The sequence below is a fragment of the Cynocephalus volans genome, chromosome 9 (genome assembly GCF_027409185.1).
Source record: "Cynocephalus volans isolate mCynVol1 chromosome 9, mCynVol1.pri, whole genome shotgun sequence".
Taxonomy (NCBI): Eukaryota; Metazoa; Chordata; class Mammalia; order Dermoptera; family Cynocephalidae; genus Cynocephalus; species Cynocephalus volans.
In genome coordinates, this window is record NC_084468.1 from 151,015,044 (window position 1) to 151,036,777 (window position 21,734).

Consider the following 21,734-nt stretch of genomic DNA (forward strand, 5'->3'; position numbering starts at 1 on the left):
GCCTGTGCAGGGACCTGACGGGGACCCAGGGTTTTGGGCCCTTGTCTCTGCCTTTCTCGCCTTCTCTGACTTCTGTGGCCAGAAGAGGTGTGTGTGTCTTGGCCTGAGAGCTGAGAAAACAGATTGAGACATAGACCGATATGCCGCACAATTCTTTGCAATGTGGGAAGAATCTGGAGGGTTGTGGAGCAGATCTAGTCATAAAAACCCACCCCACCCTGCACAATGCCTGTCCCCAAGTCACACCATTTATTGATCACTATTAACACATAGGGTACAAGTTATGCTGCTGTGACAAAGAAATTTCCAAATGCCATGGCTACACCAAGGTAGTTGTTTATTTTCCTGTGATTAAACAGTCTGCAAACAAGCAGTCTGGGCTGATACGGCGGCTCTAGTGTGGGCACAGAGACTCCGTCCCTCTCGCCGCTCCATTGTGCCCCAGGGTGTTGATCCAAGATGGCTCGACAGCACTGCGCCAGCGGGGACGGCCCGTGAGGGGCCGTGCTCCTGCCCTGCTCTTCAGGGCATGGCTGAGATTTGCACAGTCACTTCTACCCAGGTCTCATTGGTCGGAACTTACTCACAGGGCCACAGTCACTTCAAGTGAAGTTGGACAATGTCGTCCTCACCCAGGAGGTATGTGTGCAGCTAGAGTATGGGGGCTCTATTACAAGAGAAAAGGGGGAGAGGAGAAGTGGGGGCAGCCAGCAGTCCCCGCTGCAAGTGCATCGTTGCCCAGTGCCCAGCCCGGCACCGCGTCCATGGCGTGCAGCCCATGTACCCGAGAGCCTGGCAGGACGGCGTCCCCGTGGCTCGGGTGGTGCCTGCGGAGTTCAGCTCCGTGTGGCCTATTCCACATCCTCAGAACGGGTGTCACTGACAAGTGTGGGACCAACAGTCAGGCGTCCAGGACAGCGGATCACCAGGAAGGGACAGTGTCTGTGGGAAGAGAGGAGCCAGAGGCCCTGCTCAGGAGCTTGGACACCTTGGTTGGGAAGCCACTGCTGCAAATGACAGAATCGTGACTCCTGCAGATGGAAGTGAAGCAAACGAAACCAAACCCAGCCCTTTCAGTGTTCCCAGCGTCTGCTTCTCAATAGGGCTAGAGTCCCCACGAGGGCCACGGGGGCAGGGGGCAGGGTCAGGGCTTTGAGGGAAGCTGTAGTTCTCCTGCTGCTGCTTTGGTTGGGAGAGTCAAAAGCCCAGGCAGGGGGACCTGCTGGGAGCGGGTGTGGTCATCTGCACAGCGTAGGTGTGAGGAGGGACTGAGAATGGGTACCAGGCCTGTCCCCCGTGACGAGCACTAGGTCTGAACAGGTCCCGCTTTGTTTAAGGATAGGCAGAGATGAAGGCAAATGCTCTGGGGCTGGAGGAAGCAGAGAGAGCAGTGTCCAAAGGCCTTGACGAGAGCACGCACCGGGTGGGCTCCCTATAGAAACGGCCACTGTCCTCAACGGGGAAGGCAGTCGTGGCTCCCAGGACGCCACACAAAGGCACAGGAGAGTCACAGGACAGGGTGAAAAGAGAGACGGGAAGGCCAGCGGAGGACAGCAAGGGAACAAGACATGCAACGGCAGAGCTGAATCCACGTGGAGGGTGGTGAGGAGGGCGTCCCGCCTGCGCAGACGACACGCTGGCATCGGTCCCCCAGAGCCCAGTGGCAAAGGCAGGACGAAAGGAAGAGATGCACGGAGACAAGGCCACTACACGGACAGCTGGGGGTCCTAAGCCAGACTCTGAGCAAATGCAACAGAAGCCAAGCACTCAGAAAATATCTCACCACGGAGGGCAGCAGACCACGTGCCTGGACCTTGCAGTCGCGTTGAATGGAGGCTGTGTGAGCCTGGCTGCGTGCGTCGCCGTCTCTGGACCTCAGAGTCCTCACCTGCGGTGGGAGTGTCACAACACGGACCCGCTGCAGGAAGGGCAGGAGGCCACAGTCCGTGATGAGCTGGGATCAGACACGTGCAGCAGCTGATGGAGGCCTCCCGCCAGAGGAACAGACCTCACATGACGACAAAGGCTCAGAAGCTCAGACTCGGGTGACACTCACGGGATCCTGCTGTGTGCCACGGAACTGTCAGTCCTAGGCAGGAAGGAACACGGAGGACTAGCAAGGAAGAGCCCCTTGTGGAGGCCTGACCCTGAGAGGAGCGACGGTTCGACCACGGTGGTCCTCCCCCGGCTCGGGTCCTCCCCCGGCTCGGGTCCTCCCCCGTCTCGGGTCCTCCCATGTCTCGGGTCCTCCCCCGGCTCGGGTCCTCCCCCGGCTCGGGTCCTCCCATGTCTCGGGTCCTCCCATGTCTCGGGTCCTCCTCCGTCTCGGGTCCTCCCATGTCTCGGGTCCTCCCATGTCTCGGGTCCTCCCATGTCTCGGGTCCTCCCCCGGCTCGGGTCCTCCCCCGGCTCGGGTCCTCCCATGTCTCGGGTCCTCCCATGTCTCGGGTCCTCCCATGTCTCGGGTCCTCCCCCAGCTCGGGTCCTCCCCCGGCTCGGGTCCTCCCCCGGCTCGGGTCCTCCCCCGGCTCGGGTCCTCCCATGTCTCGGGTCCTCCCCCGGCTCGGGTCCTCCCATGTCTCGGGTCCTCCCCCGTCTCGGGTCCTCCCCCGGCTCGGGTCCTCCCATGTCTCGGGTCCTCCCCCGGCTCGGGTCCCATGCTCTAGCTCTCAAATTGTCCATGTCGCAAGGACACCGCGGCATCCACTGATAGAAATTGCAGGCTGCTCCCAGGGCTGTTCTCAGAAACCAGCTGCGACATTCCTGCTGCTGCCAGCGTCTGGCTTCTGTGAACTTGGCCTCAACCTTGAGCTGAGCTGATGTTGTAAGACACCGAGAGCAGTCCCAGTACCAGGCAGCTTCTAGTTCTAGAGTTAAGTGCAGGGGGAACACACTCTGTTGAGAAATTGCATCGAAGATGTGAGTCGACTGAATGGGAGTCGAGCAGAAGGAAGAGCTCGAAATGTCTGATGGAAAGAGTGGAAACACTTCTGCAGAAACACGTCGAAATAGTGCCAGTGTCACCTGTCGTTGGAGAAAGAGAAGGAAGCTTGCAGTGTGACAGTAACCACACAGCACTGCGACTTGCTGGCTGTGGACACCCTGATGGTGTGAGTGGACTGGGCGTGGGTGGAGGTGTGACGTGTGCTCCTCAGGACCCCTCTTCCCAGACAAATCTTTGTCGCAGCACGAAATGAAGGAATGAGACCAGATGCCGTTTCATAGCAGGGTGGGCATGTTCTTCCTTCCCCAAACCCCCTGGGTGAGAAGTGGACGCACACTGGTCCGGGCTGCTGGGAGGCCCAGCAGACGCCCGCCCGGTCAGTGCACACCCAGGGCCCGTGTGCATGTGGAGGAGTTCTGGTTACCACCTTGGGGCAGAAGCTGTGGCCCCTCTCTGCCTGTCAGCCTGAGGGAGGACTTGGGGGTGGTGACGTGGGGAAGGGTAAAGGCCCCTTTTCTCCATTCTCCCAGACATCCTGCGCTCGTGGGCCTCAGTAGAAATCTGGGCACACAGCTGGAAATCCCATGCCACCTCCTGTCAGAGGGGACACTAGAGTTCCTGCACAATTGCCAAGGTGGGGTGGGTTCAATCTCCCCAGATGCCTGCCCCCTACTCTCCAGTCTCCTGTGTTATCAGACATGTTTTCCAGACAGCCACGATGCCTTCAGTGGGTCAGGCGGAATCTGCTCTTGTCTTACTGGACCCATTACTGGCTCTGGAAGAGTCGTCGGCTCTGGCAGCCCTGTCCTTACAGCCTGTACTGAAGGTTTGCGGGTCACACAGCCCCAGTGGTTCTGCTTGAAAAACCTGTATTTGACGTTCCTATTTATGTAATATGTTGAAATGATATAATTATATATTCTGTTCTGTTACAATTATAGGATTTATATATTATAATATTTCTATATTATATATTATAAATCATATAATTATAATATAATATGTATACTAATATATAACATGTATAATATAATTAAAATATAACTAAATGGTATAATGCATAATTATTACCCATATGCACACATACAGTTAGTTTAAGTAACACAACTACACTGCATCCTATTATTTGTAATTTATATAAAAGAACTATATTAAACATGCCAGAACTAAAAATCATAACTGTATGTGACCACCTCCTCTGCAAGACACACCAGCGACTTGGTTTTTGCGTCTGTCCCTCCTCCCATCCCACAAGCACCTCCGAACTTCAAATTCCCGTCCTCTTTAAATAAAGAAAATTAGAACCAGACTCCCTGTGAGGGCTGATGTCAACGGTACCTTCCTAGGGTCATTGTACTGACGAAATGAGCTAAACTACAGAACACACCTAGGGCAGCATCTGGCAGATAGCACGAGCTGTGGTTGTTGGCAGTGTTTTTGCCACTATCCATTGTTAATTGAGTATTCTCTCAATATTCACCCTTCTTCACCCGAAGAGATTTAATAAGACATTTCTTCTAAATAGACAGAGTACTCTTCCCAGCAGACATTTTATTGAACCGCACATTCTCCAGCATCAGTGCCTGAACATTGTACTTGCAGATGGGCCTTGGAGGGGAGCTCATCTCCTCACAAAAGCATTGCAGGGCTCTGTTTAAGTGGTCTTCAGTTCATCTTCGGGTCATTAAATACTCAGCAATGTGAGAACTGCAGCCCACGTGTTCAAGCCGCTGCTGATTAAGTATCAAGCAATAGCGGAGATAAACAAATCTGAAGTTGCAGTGGTGTTGAGAGGCCGTGTACGTTTCCCAGGCTTTGTCTGCACTGCCTTTTCCTACGCACGAAGGTTATGAGCAGACTGCTCCACTCAATACCATACACCCGGGACTTCTGCCCAGGCCTGTGTCCTCTTACCCCATCGCCCCTTCTGCCCCACAGAGAGGGCAGACCTTGTTTGGACCCAAACAAGTTCAAAACCCAACAGGCACACATTAAACCCTAAAGCTCCAAAATAATCTCCTTTGACTGCAAGTCCTGCTTCTTGGGCACAGTGGGGGACTGCCAAAGACTCGGGCTGCACTGGTGCCTGTGGCTTTTCCAGGCCTGCATTGCACGTTGCCAATGGCCCCACGGTTCTGGGGTCCTGGAGGCAGCCCTGCTGCCTTGGCTCTACTAGACATTGCCCTGGCGGGGGGGGGGGGGGGAACTCTCTATGGGGGCTCTGACCTGGGTCCCCAGGCTTTTCCATACATCCCCTGAAATGTGGGTGGAGGCTGCCACACCTCCACTGCTCTTGTGTCAACCTGCAGACTTCACACCATGTGGATGCCACCAAGGTTTCTGGCCTGTGCTTCAGAGCTGCTGCACAAACCACACTTGGGGCTGTTTGAGGTAAGGTTGCTCCATCCTGAGTGGATGGCAGCGCAGGGCAGCAGCGGGTTGTCCCTGAAAACAATTCTGTCCTCTTAGGCCTCTGGGTCTGTGATGGGAGGGGTTTGCTCAGAGACTTCTACCATGCCTTCGGGACCTTTCTCCCACTGTCTTGGCTTTTACTGCCAGGCTAATGTCTTTAGCAACCAATCTCTCCACTGCTCCCTGGGATTCTTCTGAAAATGCTCTCTGCTTCTCTACCACATGGCCAGGCTGCAAATTTTCCAATTCTTTATGCTCTGCTTCCTTTTTATTTTAAATTGCGTCTTTACCATGACTTTGCTGCCATAACTGAACGTAGGCTGTTACAAGTAGCCATGCAGCTGACGGAATGCTTTGCTGCTTACAAATTTCTTCCACCAAACATTCTGGTTCACAACTCTTAGGTCCCACTTTCCACAAAGTCCAAGGGCATGGACACAGTGCAGCCTAGTTCCTTGCTATGGTGGAGCAGGGCTGATATTCTGTCCAATTCCCAGTAGGATCCTCATTTCTGACTGAGACCTCATTATCAGCATAGCTTTTACTGTCCACGTTTCTATCAGCATTCTGGTCACAGCCATTTAACCAGTCTCTAAGAAGTTCCAAACTTCCCCTCATTTTGTTTTCTTCTGAGTTCTCCAAACTTCTCCAGACTTTGCCCATTTCCTAGTTCCAAAGCTGCTTCCACATTTTCAGGTATCCACACCCAACTCTCAGTACCAATTTTCTGTATTAGTTTGTTTTTTTCTTGCTATAACAGAACACCTGATACTGGTTAATTTATAAAGAATATAGGCTTATTTGGCTTACGATTCTGGGACAGCTGCATCTGGCATGGGCCTCAGGCTGCTTCTACTCATGGCAAAAAGTGGCAGGGAGCCGGCAGGTACAAGCAGATCACATGGTGAGAGGAAGCAAGAGAGAGAGAGAGAGAGAGAGAGGAGGTGCCGGGGTCTTTTAAACAACCAGCTCTCGGGGGAACTAATAGAAGTAGAATACATTCACATATGTGCCCCCCCATCCTCAGGAAGGACATTAATCCATTCATGAGGGATCTGCCCCCCATGACCCAAACAGCTCCCAACACTGTCACATTGGGGATCAGATTTCAACATGAGCTTTGGATGGACAAACATATCCAAACTATATCAGTGACTATTCTTTGACCCAGCAAACCCACCTTTAAAAATCTGTGTGTATAGATATGTGTACAAGTCTGTTCTTTTGGCATCAAGTTCCTTAGAACTATCGCAGCATGGTGGAGACCAAGGGATGTGACAAATGAACGTGGTGGGGGCTCCTGAATGATGTCCTAGGACAGGCACAGAGCAGTGATGGGAAAGCAGGGAAAGCATGTGACGCCCGAAGTTTAGCTGGTAGAACTGCACCCACCTTCACCTCCTGGTCTTGACACCTGCACCTGTTATGTGATGTGCTGACACCAGGGGAGGCTGGGACAGGGGTGTTCAGGAACTGTCTGCAATGCTTGTAAATCTAAAATGATTTCAAAATAAGACGTGTAAAGACAGAGGTTGCCCCCCAGTGCTCCTCATCCCTCTCACCTGCTTTATTCCCCAAGCACTGCCACCTTCCAGTGTGTGCCCAACTCACTTGTTTATTCAGGGTGGTGTATCTTTCTTCAGCAGAATGTGCTCCACGAGGACAGGTTCTGCCTGTTTGGTAATAAGTGCTGTAAACCCCGTGCCAAGAATAAATATGGTCTTATTAATCTATAAATTCCAGTTTCTGGGCACCACAATTTATTGACCCAATTCTCCTTAATAAATTTTTAGGTTGTTCTCAAATATTTGCTATTATAAGTAATGCCATAAAGAATAGACTTGTTTATATATCACTATACATGGATTCTTAATGGTGGATTTGCCAGGTCAAAGAACAGGCACAAGTTCAAATTGTGATACATTTTGCCAGATTATCCTCCAAAAAACCAATTGTTCTGAGAGCTTAACTTACTCATTAATTTGGTTTATTACCTGTCTTTCTCCACTAGAGCATAAGCTCTATGAGAATAGGGTTTTGCCTGTTTTGTTCAACACTGGAAACCCAGCTCCCAGAACAAATATTTGTTGTGCAAATGAGGTAGGCAGGCGAGAGCTAGTCCCAAACTTGGTGAGATGAGACATAGAGGTTTAAATATATCATGGAAAGTTATAAAGGTGCTTTGGTAGACAGAATAGTGTCCCTGCCCCCAAGATGTTCATATCCTAATTTACAGAACCTGGGAATATGTTACTTTTCATGACAAAAGATACTTTTTTTTTTTTTGGTGGCTGGCCAGTTTGGGGATCCAAACCCTTTCACCTTGGTCTTATAACACCGTGCTCTAACCAGTTGGGCCAACTCGCCAGCCCAAAAGGCACTGTTTTTGGAGATGCGATTGCGTTAAAGATCTGCAGATGGGGAGGTTATTCTGGATTATCTAGCTGGCCACTGTAATCATAAGCGTCCTTATCAGAGTGTGAGAAGGAGGTGTGAGGATAGAGGCAGAGGTCGGGGGACAGAGACTGGAAGATGCTGAGCTGTGGCTTTGAGGGTGGAGGACAGGACCAGGTGCCAAGGAACCTGGGAGGAGGCTGGAAATGTCGAGGAGACAGATCCTCCCCTCGAGCCTCCAGCCCTGCTGGTGACACCTTGATTCTAGAACTTCTGATATGTCAAACTGTAAGAAAATAAATTAGTGTTTTTCAAGCTACCTACAGCAGCAGTAAGAAATTAATCCACGCAATGATAGAAGAATTAGAATAAAAGTGTGAATTCAAACAGGAATTGTGGGAGAGGTGGGAAGGAAAGTAAGGTAGCTGAAGCCTCAGCTTTGGTGACAGGGAACCCAGAGGAGGGTCCACAGCAGACAACTCTGGACACGGGTTGTTCCGTATTTCAGCTATAGTCAGGGACAGAATCCAGAAGGGTTAGAACCGGAACAGCTCAAAGCACCCGCCCGGGACCTGGATGTGGGGACTGTCACTTGCTCTCATTTACACTTTGGTGCACACGGACTTATCACGTGCGCATCTGTGTTTCTTGAAATATCTTGTCCCCTCTTGAAACCTGCCACGGTCACTCCTACCCAGGTACTGCCGACAGGTGCTCGGGAAGCTCCGGGCAGCACCACTCTGTGGGGCTTGCATGGCGGGGCAAGTCATGGGAGAAAGGCCCAGGGCTGTGGCGGGCAATGGGACATGTCCCCAGTGGACTTCGCTCCTGTCCCACCACTTGCACAGGTGCTTACAGGGTGCATCCACCTTCACAGAGGTCACGAGGGCTGTGAGGTGATGTGCAGCCGCCCTCCAGGCCGTGGGTCACTATCTATGTTAAGGCTGTGGACACGAAACAAGGGTGCTCGTGTGAGCTGGGCAGGACTCCGACCTGGAGCAGGACACCAGAGCATTTGCAAGGCTATTTGCCCACTCCTGCCATGGGTGTGGTGATTACAGCCTGGCCCTCGGGCCTCAGTTTCCTCATCTGTCAATGAGGGATTTGAAAAGGGCCTTTCCCAGTGGAAACTCCCCTCCTAGATTAGGCAGGTGGCCCGTGGGCCTGAGTCACAGTTGGATGGGCACCCATAATTTCACCAGAGATCCACTTTCCTGAACGCCACTTTCAGCAGAGTTGGGAAAGGCCCATCCAAGGACCTGAAGGACAGCTCTGGCTTCCCTGAGATCGCTGAGAGAGAAGGGCCAGCATCCACAGGGCAGCTCTGGGGGACCCAGGGGACGTCTTCCCAGGCTACTGCTGGAGGGTTCCAGAGGTATGCACATGCTACATGCATGTGTGTGCATGTGTGTGTGCATGTGTGTGTGCAGTACTTGTGTGCACGTGCAGCCAGGGGAGCTCAGGCATGTGTGTGCGGGAATACACATTCATCTGTGAGTGTGAGGGTACCCTCACGGCTGTACAACATACACACGCACATGTGCACACACTGGCTCATGTGCAGGTGCACCAGTATTCGCGTCTGTGCATTCAGTCTATGTGCACTGGCAACAGTGACAGCCTTGCTGCCAATTTCAGCTCAAGGCTACATTTTGTTTGGCTGTCATAATGTGTTTACATAAATCAGAGCTAGCATTTAAAAACCAGAAAATTTTATAAAAAAATTCACATGTTCAGCTTCTTTTGAAAAGTGATGAGGCATTCCTGGGCCCTGTTCCTGCAGGGCATCCACCAGCTATAGCCGAGAGGCTCTGCCCAGTCTCTCCAAAGGGGGGGCGTGATCTCCAGTCTGTCGAGTCCTCACCAGCCCCCGCTGTCTCACATTTTACCTCCGGCACCCATCTGTGTTACCTCCTTGGCCTCTGTGGGAACTTGAGATCCTGGGATGGAGTCCCCAAATTTAGTAGCATGGTTAAGTCTCATCCACAGTGTCCCCGCTCCAACCTGGAGGCTTCCCCACCCACCGCCTCCACTCAGCTGGACCCGCTTTGCCCACCTGGTCACTCTGTCCCTCCCCACGCTTGTCCCGATGCTGATTCCCTGGTCTGCTATGTCCCTCCTCGCCCTCCGTCTCATGGGGTCTTGCTGTTCCTCCAGCCCCGCTGTGTCCCGGCTGCCACGCTTCACACTGCTGGCAGGTTAGGTCTTCTGGGAAGCTGGTGCTAGGAATCCTCCAAGGGAGAGGAATGTTTTTGAAAACACCTTGATAAACTCAGAAACTACTCCTCATTTCTACCTTTCTACTCAGAAACTGTGACGATCCAGACAATGGAATATTGTTTAATGCTAAAAAGAAATGAGCTGTCAACCGTGAAAAGACATGGAGGAAACTTACCCACCTATTGCTAAGTGAAAGAAGCCGATCTGAAAAGCACACAGACTGTATGATTCCGACTGCGTGACACTCTAGAAAAGGCAGCACCATTGGAACATAAAAAGATCAGTGGTCACCAAGGTCTGGGGGAAGGAGCGATGAGCAGGTGGAGCACAGAGGGCTTTTGGAGCAATGAAACTATTTTGTTTGACACTATATTGGCAGATACACGTCACTATACATTTGTCCAAACCCACAGAATGTACAACACCAAGAGTGAACCACGTCATGTAAATTGTGGAAACTGGGCGACAATGGGTCAATAAGATTGTAACAAACACACCAGTCTCACCCTGGAGGAGAAGTTGATAGTGGGAGAGTCTGTGCACGTGCGTGGGCAGAGAGCATACGGGAAGCTAAAACTACTGTAAAAATATAGTTTATTAATTGAAAGAAGTAAATAAAGTAATGTCTCTTTACTTTAAAGAGAGTTAAATTCTAAAACCATCTCAGAAGCCGAAATCCTCGTTAGCTGAAATTACTCTTGGAGATGTCCTTAAATCGCCGCTGACGCACAGCAAGCCGTGTGCACTGGCCGCGCGGGACACCGCTGTGCCCACCCCCACGTGGGTCACACGAGCGGCGCCTGCACTTAGAGGCAGCTGACTCTGTATGACACACACACGTTCTCTAGTCTCCTACCTAACGCTCATTCCAAGGCACGTGGGATGGAATGAGGGGAAAATTATCGCACACAATTTAAATTAATGTATATTTTTCCCTGTCATCTTTTGGGAACCGCTATGGTTCAACTCACAGAAGTTAAAGGCATGAGACGAGTCCTCAGAGTCAGGTCGCAGCCATGCTGTTTAGTGTGAGGAAGCGGGAGGGATCGGGGAAAGGCCAAATGGAAAACTAGAGCAGGGAGGGTGAGGACACAGAGGGGGGCCCGGGAGACGAGCTGTTTTCGTTGGTCCATGTTGGTGTCGTGTAGAACAGAGACAGCTAGTGTGGAATCAGGAGCTCGGAGAGCAAGGCCACCAACAGGGTGTTATTTCTTGAGAAACTTGTAACATCTTTGGGAGGGATTTGAACACCCACAAGGCACAGAACTGGGGTGTGGGCCAGTGCTAATGAACCGCAGAGCACAGGAAAACCTATTTACCCTCCACCAGATTTGGGGCTCATGGCGCTGCCTGCAGGGTTGGACCTGATGGGTTTGTCGCTGCACAGAGCAGGAGAATGGATGAGACCCAGCAGATGTCCTGGGGATCTTCTCGTACTCCCAAATTCTGCTAAAGTGTGGCAGAAGGCCACCAGGGACTCAGGTCACTCCGGAATGAAATGAAGAGACCGCACAGCTGAGATGCGGCTGGACGGAAAGGGAACCGGGGTGGGCAGGGAGAGCTGCAGCCTCCTGGTGAGCTGTTGACATGAGGACGGATCCCTGCCTGTCCTTCTTTCCTTCGCTAGGTCGTGGACATATGGGACGCCTGCAGCTCTGAAGCAAGTGTCCCTGGGCCCTGCTGGTGTCTCTGGTGGCCAGGCCAGGACCTTGGGGTGCCAGGTGTCAGGAGGTGGGAGGTCCCTGCTGAATGGGAGGAAGCCGGGACGGGTGTGGGTCCCGCGTGCGGGGGCTCTGAGGTCACGATGGCCACAGTGACGTTGTTCTGTGATAATTCTCCTCTCTTCGAGTGGTCGGTAAATCTCTGTCAGGCCTCACAGGTTTGACTTAGGTGTGTTCAGGATGTTTGGGGGAGGACACTTGTGTGACATTTGCAACGAGGTGGCAGATGCTCCCATCCCCCACCCCATGGTGATTTGGCTGTGACCCTCACGTCAAGGGGGCTCCATCTCCCTGCCCCTGAGTCTGGCCACACTGGGGCTGATGCTGTGTGACCCGCCACTCTGCACCCACCCTCTTGGAGCCCCGAGACACCATGCAAGGGCACCTGGCCAAGCTTGTGTGAGGACGAGAGTCCCTGAGGGGGATGTCAGCACCAGCTACCAAGCATGACAGTGATGCTGCCTGAGCCCAGGGGCCAGCGAGCTTTCCTATAAAGAGCAAGGCGTAGACTCTCTGGGCTTTGCGGGGCCACGCGCAGTGTCTGTCTCAGCTCCTCAGTCGGCCATTGACAACACATGAATAGAGGAGCACAGCTGTGTTCCAATAAAATTTTACTTGCAAAAGCAGATGGTGGGCACATCCGTGGCCTGCTGATGCCACTCAAGTCCTAGCTCTGTCTCTAGGGGACTTCAGCCACATGACTACCCCAGCTGTGTGACCTGAGAACCTCCCAGAGCCCAGCCCAGGCAGCCAAACCATGGCAGTGTGAGAAAATGAGACGGTGGTGCCTTAAGCCTGAGCTTCGGGTCACCTCGACGCAGCAGCAGGTGGCTCACACGAGGCAGATCTGTTTGTGGTGCCATCTGGAATAGAGCATGGGGCAAGTGCAGCCGGGCAGCGCTGGGGGCTGAGAAGGGCAAGCTGCGTGATAAACGGCCCCTGCAGATGTTGCACAGGCTGGGAGCCCGGGCTGGGGCCCAGAGACACTATGTTACAGGCTGAACTGCATACCCCCAAATCCATACGCTGAAGTCCTAACCCAATACCTCGGAATGTGACTATTTGGAAACAGGGTCGTTGCACGTGTAATTAGTTAAGATGAGGTCACGCTGGAGTAGAGTGTGACTCAGCTCAGCTGCCACAGCAAAGTGCCACACCTGGGGCTCAAGCAACAGACATCCATGGTTTCGTGCTTCAGGGGCTGGACGTCTGAGGTGCAGGTGCCAGCAGGCTGGTTTCCCCTATGGCCGCTGTCCTTCTCCTGCAGATGGCCACCCCCCTGCACCTCCACAGTCTTGCCTCTGTGTGTGCACAGCCCCAGTGTCTCTCTGTGTCCAAATCTCCTCTTCTTATAAGGACACCAGTCATATGGGATTAGGGCCCACACTGTGACCTCGTTTTAATTTAATTACCTGTTTAAAGGCCCTATCTCCAAATATGGTTCTATTCTGAAGTACTGGGGGTTAGGAATTCAACATGTGAGTTTTGGGGGACACAATTCAGCCAGTAACATCCCATCGTCCAGTATAACTGGTGTCCTTACAAAGGGGGAAGTTTGGAGACAGACACACACATGGAGAATGCTGTGTGAAGAGGGAGGCAGAAGAAATGATTGGGGGCTGGCGGGTGGCTCACTTGGTTAGAGGAGGTGCTGATAACACGAGATCCAGGGTTTGACCCCTGCACTGGCCAGTCACCAAAAATCACAAAGATGAAGGTAGAGATTGGGAACACCAAAGGTCACCAAGAGCCACCGGAAGCTAGGCCAGAGGCCTGGGGCAGACGCGCTCCCAGCCCCGCGGGAGCCAGCCCTGCCGCAGCTCGTCTGGACTGGAGCGTGCAGCGCTGTGAGAGGTGACCGCGGCGGTGCCAGCCCCGTCTGCGCGCTCGTCACAGTCGCACACTGAGATCCGGACGCTGATGAGGGCAGAGACTGCTCTGCGCCTGCACTGACGGGAGGAGGGTGCTCGTGTCGCGGAGCCTGGCTGCCGCCACCTGCCGCCGTCTGCTCGTTAACGGTCGGTCCCCGCGTCGCATGCAGAGGCTGAGCTTGCCGTCCGCGGGAGCGCCTTCTGCCTGTGTGTGCAGAGTCACCCGGGCCAGCGGCGGTCCCCACGCCCTGCAGTGAGGGTCTCTCACGTACGTTCTTTGTGCACAGCACTTACTTGACGGGGTCGTTCGTTTCTGACGCCGCCGTTCCGTCCCACATCTGGTCCCCGTCCCGTATGTCTCAGGCGAGTCACGGGCGCCCAGCACCCCCGCCCCTGGCTCGTCACCTCATCTTCAACGCCGGCTCCGCCTGTCTGTCGGGGACTTGAGCTTCACCAGCGTCACCCCGTACCTCTCTCTCCCGTCCCCCAAGCCCCGCCCCTGCCACCGCCGTCGCCCCGGCCAGACTCGTGGCTGTCCTCGCCGGGTCCTCGCCCGTCCCCGCGTCCGCCCTGCAGCCGAGCCAGCCGTCAGCTTCGCTCTCCACGCCCCGCGTTGCTCGGCGACCTGAATGAAGGTCTCCCTTCCAGTCGGGGACCTCATGGAGAGGGCAGAGCCAGCTCCCCCTGCGGGAGAAAGACTTCTGTCCCCGGAGGAGTGTGGCTCCTGCACGGGCGAGCTTCCTCTGTCAGTGCCCTGAGAACTCCCGGCCCTCGCTGCTGAGCTTGTGCCAGCGACGCCAGGGCGCAGCTCCCGCACACGGGAGGCCAGGGCCGGGCAGACCCGCTGCGCGCCGGCCGCAGCCCCTGCCTGCACCGGAGGCTCCCCGGGGGCTGCATCGCAGCGCTGCGCCCCGAAGGCCGGGGACGCGCTGCTCCGACTCCCCTTCAGGAGGCAGGTGCGCGTTCCCTGGGGCTGCTGGGGCAGGGGGCAGCTTTTGGGGATGTCCTGGGCTCTCAAGCTCCCACAGGTGGACAAGGCCCGCGGCAGGCCCGCACTGAAGCGCGACTTGCGTCTGCACCGGGGCTCGCCCTGGGGTGAGTTCCAGGCGGCAGCTCCCACTGCTCAGCGTCCCCCTCAGAATGGGCTCTGGGAGACACACACCATGCTTACCCCAGCTGGCCAGCCAGGGGGTCGTCCCAGGCCCAGCAAGCCGCAGGGGGCCACAGCTCTCCCTCTCCTCAGGTCAGGGCCCTCAGCTTGGTGGCTGGTGCCAGGTCTCTGCCCACTTTCAGCTGAGCAGCCGTGACCCTTCTGCTCGCCCCACCTTCCACCTGGATTCAGCCTGTTCTCAGGATGGGGCCTCCCGGTGACAACAAAATCCCTGATGCCTGGGACGCATGGCAGCCAGACAAGGGGTGGGTGACAGCCTGTCGCGTCCACTGCTCGGGTTCTCACAGGAGTCTGAAATTCGGGTGGCCCCAGCTGGGGAACGTGAGTGAGTAAAGCCGGCAGAGTGAGAGGACACGGCTCAGAGTGGGAGCTCTGGCCGTGCAGCTGGAGAGCCCAGGCCACAGGGCAGCTCGTCCTCACCTCTGGCTCATTGTCACCAAGTGGCAACATGGTCAGCCCTAACGTGGCCTGAGCTTCTGATTTTTAAAGACGAGTTAGAAATCCTGACTTTTATGCAAAAATTTCTGGTCTTTAAACGTTGGCTCCGTTTCTCCAACACAAACAAACAAAACCCACACAGCCGAGTCTTCCAGCCGCTCGACACGACACGTGTGCTCTGGGCCGCGCGTTTCCCTGCCCAGAGGCAATGAGGGAGTCAGAGAGGCCACGCTCGTGACCCAGGCGGGGACCCGGGCCACCTGCCCCTCTGGAGAGCTGGCCTTTAGCTCCCACTTTGGAATCTTGCCCACGGCCAACCTCATGTTCACATCACTTGCTTTTGCAACATGGCAGCCACATGTGCCATTGGACAGTCTCGATGTCCAGCTTCCTCACCAATCTGCCTTCTAAAGGGAATCCTGTGGGCCCTGCTGGACCATGGTTCACGTCCACGTCCCTCGGCTGGAGGCTGACAAGGGCTGACAGTGCCATGTTGGAAAAGGAGGAGAAGCCAGGGGACCTGGGAAGAGCGATGGACGGTCATGTCCCTTGGGGAGGGGCATGTCTAGGATGGACCCGCAGTCAAGGTCTGGTGACGGCCTGCAGGCGGGACAGGCACCGGCCGGGGCTCTGGACTTCACGCTGCCCAGGAGAGTTTGTCTCCCTTGCATTTGCCGTGGAGGTGAAAACCACAGGGTGGCTCTCTGAGAGGAAACAGGGTCTGCTGGGAAAAGAGCTGGTCAAGGGCAGCCTGGGATGGTTGGGGCTGAGGATATCATCCCAGGGGAATCCGAGGAAATGGAAACAGGAGGAGAAGAAACTGTGTGCCCGAAGCTGGGCAAGGACCTGGCTCTGACTCCGTGGGGTTGGGGGGCGAAAGGAGACGGCAGAGGAAGGGGAGAGCAGCATGAGCCTGGGCCACAGGCGCAAAGGTCTAGGGAGAAACCATGGAAGAAGGAGACCGAGGGGCCTCTTCACCCGCAGCAGAGCACAGTGACCAGTGAGAAGCTGCTGTCATTCTGCAGGGCCTACAGCCTCCCAGTCGTCCTCCTCCTCCCAGGCTTCAGCATGCACGGGCTTCACATGCACGGGCTGCGCGCGCGTGTGTGCGTGTGTGTGTGTGTGTGTGTGCATGTGTGTGTTTATATGTGAATGTGTGCTAGTGTTCATGTGCGTTTGTGCACGTGTGCGCACTTGTATGCACATGTGTGCATGCATTTTTTGTGCATGTGTTCATATTGTATGCATGTGTACATGTGTGCATGTGTGTGTACTTGTGTGCATGTGTGTGTACTTGTGTCCATGTGTGTGTTTATATGTGAATGTGTGCTAGTGTTCATGTGCGTTTGTGCATTTGTGCGCACTTGTACGCACATGTGTGCATGCATTTTTTTGTGCATGTGTTCATTTTGTATGCATGTGTACATGTGTGCATGTGTGTGTACTTGTGTGCATGTGTGTGTACTTGTGTGCATGTGTGTGTACTTGTGTGCATGTGTGGGTATGTTAAAGAAAGTGACCATTTTATGCCAAAGTCAGAAGCCACCGTTGGCATGAGACCACAGGCCCAGGGGTAGCTCACAGAGGCCTTTGGGCTTCTTCAGAACAGAGAGTGAGGTTCAACCAGCCAACATCTGGGTTATACATTTATTTCCATGGAGTAAATGATCTTGGGGGTGAGGGACAGCTGACACAGTGTGAATTATTTTATCAAGGTGATTTCTAAGCAACACTCATTAGGACTTTTCTACCCATAGGTTTCTTTTCCTTTTCTCGGGTTGTCAAAGGGAGTCAAGATTCCACAACTGCGATTAGTCCTTTGAAGGGAAGTGTAGCCCTGAGAAGGAGCAGAGAACACCTGAGTCCTTCTCATACTAGAGTAACCAGCCTCCCAGGCCTTTTTAACTCCCACAGTGCAATACATGAGAAGACCCTTTCTTCTGAAAGCTGAACACCTGAGACCCCATGGAGATGAGAGTTTCATGAAAAAGAAGGCATAGGCTGCATCTTCTACAGGGGTTAGCATCTAAGTCAATGAGTCCAGGAAAAAAAGCACATCCAGAGAGTCCCCAACTGAATGATTTTTCAAGTTTACAATGCCGTGAAAGCCACACACATCCAACAGAAACCATACCTCGAGTGCACACACAACTGTTCTGTTTTTCACTTTCAGTCCATATTCAGTAAATCACATGACATATTCCGCACTTTATTACGTATAAAATAGGCTTTGTGTTAGGTGATTTTGCCCAACTGTAAGCTAATATAAGTGTTCTGAGCATGTTTAAGGTAGGATGGGCTAAGCTATGATGTTTGGTAGATTAGGAGTATTAAGCGCATTTTTGACTTAAAATATTTTCAACTTACAATGGGTTTATTGGGATGTAACCCTATTTTAATTAGAGGAGGATCTGCATAGTCAAAGTTATCTGTTTACTGGGAAAACTGGAGATCCGTATGTGGAAGACTGAAATTAGAACCCTATCTCTCACCACATACAAAACCAACTCAAGGTAGATTAAAGACTTAACTGTAAGACCACAAACTATAAAACTTCTAGAAGACAACACAGGGGAAGCACTCCAGGACACAGGGCTGGGCAAAGATTTTAGGAATAAAACTTCTAAAGCACAGGCAACAAAAATGAAAATAAACAAATGGGATTATATCAAACTAAAAAGCTTCTGCACAACAAAGGAAACAATTAACAGAAAAAAGACTGCAGAATGAGAGAAAATATTTGGAAACTAGAGGATTAATATCTAGAATATTCAAGGAACTCAAGCAGCTCAGTAGTAAGAAACAAATAATCAATTAAAAAATGGGCAAAGGAGCCGAATAGACATTCCTCTAAGGAAGACGTACAAACGGCCAACAGGTACACGAAAAAATGCTCAGCATCACTAATCATCAGAGAAATGCAAATCAAAACCACATTGAGATATCACCTCAGCCCAGTCAGACTGGTTATTATCAAAAAGACAGAATAACAAACGCTGGTGAGGATGCGGGGAAAGGGGAATCTCTTCTACGCTGTTGGTGGGACTGTAGACTAGCACAGCCATTATGGAAAACAGTACGGAGGTTTCTCAAAACACTACAGCCAGAGCTGCCAAATGATCCAGCAATCCCACTTCTGGTTATAGACACAAAGGAATGGAAATCATCATGTTGAAGGGACACCTGCACTCCATGTTCATTGCAGCTCTATTTGCAATAGCCAAGATATGGAGCCAACCTAAATGTCCATCAATGAATGATTGGATAAAGAAAATGTGGTATATATACACAATGGAATACTACTTAGCATAAAAAAGAATGAAATTCTGCAGCAACATGGATGAGCTTGGAGCAAATTATGTTTAGCGAAGTAAGCCAGTCACAGAAAGAGAAATATCGCCTGTTCTCACTCATATGTGGGAGCTAAAAGAGTTGATCTCACAGAAGCAGAGAGTAGAACAGTGGTTACGAGGGACTGGCTGGGGGGAGGGGAAGAGGGCGGTCAGTGGACAGGAAATGTTAGAGAGATAAGAAATTAGGGATTTAGTGTTGTATAGCAATACATGGAGACTGCAGTCAACCACAAATTACTGTAACTTCAGGTAGCTAATTGAGAGGGTTGGAAGTTTCCTAACATGAAGAGGTAACAAAAACGTTTGAGGTGATGGATATGCTAAGTACCCTGATGTGATCATTACACATCATATAAATGTACCCAAATATCACATTGTACTCCATAAATACATGTAATTTTCATGGGTCAATTAAGAATAAATAAATCAAAAAGAAAGAACATTTCAGAGACAGAAGTAGATTAGAGATTCCCAGAAACTAGGGGAAGGAATAATGAAAATTATTGCTTAATGGGTATAGAGTTTATTTTTAGGATTACGAAAAAGTTTTGGAAATAGAGGTAGTGGCTGGTTACACAAAATTGTGAATGTAACCAATTCATCGAAATTGTACGTTTAAAAATTCTTAAAATGGTATTCCTTATGTTATGTATTTTATCATAATAAAAAATAAATTTTAAAAAGTTATCTGTGGAAATCTCTCAGCCATTCGTAAAGTACAACATGCCTTGACTTTCTTCCACACAACTCTGATCAATAAATCTCCTGCACGCTCGAGTCTGAGAGTCACAGAGACAGTCTAAAGAAAGACGTTCTCCCTCCTCTTTCTTCCTCCCCCTTCTCATCGCCCCCACCTCAAAAAGGATCTACGTTCAGACATCTGGGGCTTCAAACTCTTGCCTTTAAGATAGCTGGAATCCCTATTGTGTGGGGAAGACATTGTTGGTTGCCCAACCCAATGGCCAAATCCCCAAACTTTTCCCTTCCCTGCCTCCCACCACAGAGGCTAGAAAAGCAGATAGTCACTGACCAGCCACCCTTGCAGCCGGAGCGGCCGGAGCGCCCACCTGCAAGTGATGGAGTGGGAAAGGACCTCTCTGAAGGCTTTTTCTTTCTTGATAAAAGAGACAGATGCCAGATAAGATTGATGGAGCTGCCCTTTTCCTCCCCTTTTGCCTTGAACATGGATGTGATGCCTGGATCTGTGGCTGCCATTTTGCAACCCTGAGGCACCAAGCATGAGAACAAAAAGCCAACATGCCAAGGGGGCAGAGCATGACTGTGGAAAGAGGGGGTTTCTGACAGTGTTTCTGTGTGTGTCACGGACTGACTCTGCTATTCATCTGCCCTTGTAATTCTTGTTTATTTGTATTTGTTAGATTAGGTACTGATGTGAGTGAAAGCCCAAACTGATCATTTTAAATGACATAAACATGTTTCTTATATAAATCCAGGCCATAGATGGAAACATAGCTCCAGAAATTTCAGGACCAGGTTCAGCACGTGGCTTTTATCTCATGCTAGGATGGCTGCTCCAGCTCCAGGCACCACAGCTGCTTCCAGCTGGAAGAAAGGAGTGGAGTGAAGATGAGTGGGGCTCTCCCACAACAACACTGCCTGCAAGTTGCAAGCAGCACCTCCATTTACAGTAAATGTGCCAGATCATAGTCACACAGCCACATCCAGTACCTGGGGTACCGAGAAATGTAGACCCTACTGCGGCATTCATGTCCGGACTGACATTGAGAGCTCTACACTGAGGAGAGAGGGCAGAATGAGACATTGGGGAGTGACTAAAGGCATCTGCCACATGGGCAAACAGTAAAGAGTTTATGTACATTTAGTCATGTTTTCTGTTACTTGCAGCCAATAGCATTTCTAGCTCGTAATGTGTAGAGCTCTCAATGTCAGTGAGACAGAGCAAGCCTAGGCCTGTGAACCAAACTGACTCCATTTTCACGGCAGAGGACACTTTCTTACTTTTCCACTCCTCAGTCATGAGACTCCCAGGGCCCATGATTACCCCAAGGCCTGCCCTGATAAAATACACTAGGATAAGAAGGGAAACAGATATTCACTGAATTGCAAAACATCTCCCCTAAGGCTTGTTTACCGTAATTATAAAAGTTAAGTTACAGATTAACCTTAAGACCCCGTTAGGAATTCCCACATGTGCACAAAGCTTCAAGGTGACCATGACCCTCCTGGGGTGAGAACGATGAACACCACTGCCATCTTGGACCTACTGAGCATGCGCCCATGATGCAACCAGTAAGAACAGAATGGACCACCTCCAGTGACACTGGCCTGTACCCCTTAACTCCTCTCCCTATAAAAGACACTGAACAGCTCCCCTTGGGCAGCTAGCTTTACTGTCACTACTCCCCTTATGCATAAGTCTATCTCCTCCTTTAATAAAGCATTGCTTGCTTTATTGCTGGGTACATCGTTCATTTCCATGACTTTGGAACCCAAGAGCCTAATTTAATCACTAGTGAAAATTGGAAAGCTTTGGGCACCAGAGAAGACTCTAGCTGCAAGAAGCAAGTGACCACTGGAACTATTTTGCTCCCGTGTCTCTGTTGCGGGTAGATCTCTCCTGGAGTCCCCGGACTAACTTCTGACAAAGCAATGCTTTATTGTCTTTTACTCTCCTTTCCTCCCTTTTCTTCCCCTTTAAAGTGACTGCTGGAAAACTACAGCTTAAACTCCTCTCAGCCTGTGAGAAGCTGCTCCCTCTGGCCGGCAATGGCTTGTCTTGACAGGTAACTAGCAGAGGTGGGAAGGCCAGTCCTGTGCCATGAAGATCTTACTGGAGCAGGTTCCCCTGACAGGGGGTTCATGAGAGTGGTGGGGCTTGTTCCCACGCCACACAGTGACTGGAAGTCCAGAAGCCACTTAAATTTTCTTTACCTTTCTCCAATCTTCCGAGCCCGCTTCTGCAGTTCTGTATAGGTGCACTGTGGAGGGCTCCCGGCTATGCTTTGTTTTTCTGATTTAAATCTAGTGGGCACTTTTCTTCTTTGTGCTGACAACAGTGGTGAGAACTGCTTTTATCGATTACTGTGTCAGCAGAAGAGGTTGGCCCTGCCAATTGGGACTGGGATAAACAGGACCCCACTGCTCCTCTTTTCTCTGTTTGTTTGCTTGGTTAGACATTTAGTTGAGTACTGGTAATCTGAATTAACCTTCCAATCCTTGCACCAACTT

At 51.7% G+C, this 21,734-nt stretch overlaps 1 protein-coding gene across 1 annotated transcript in view; it reads left to right on the forward strand.

The window, feature by feature from the left end:
* Positions 1-19,151, forward strand: part of KLF15 (KLF transcription factor 15) — a 34,153-nt gene extending 15,002 nt beyond the window's left edge. The window contains exon 3 of the mRNA XM_063107553.1: positions 16,929-19,151. Coding sequence (XP_062963623.1) covers positions 16,929-16,986 — 58 coding nt within the window. The 3' untranslated portion in view covers positions 16,987-19,151. The remainder of the gene's footprint in view (positions 1-16,928) is intronic.
* The last annotated feature ends 2,583 nt before the right edge of the window (positions 19,152-21,734 follow it).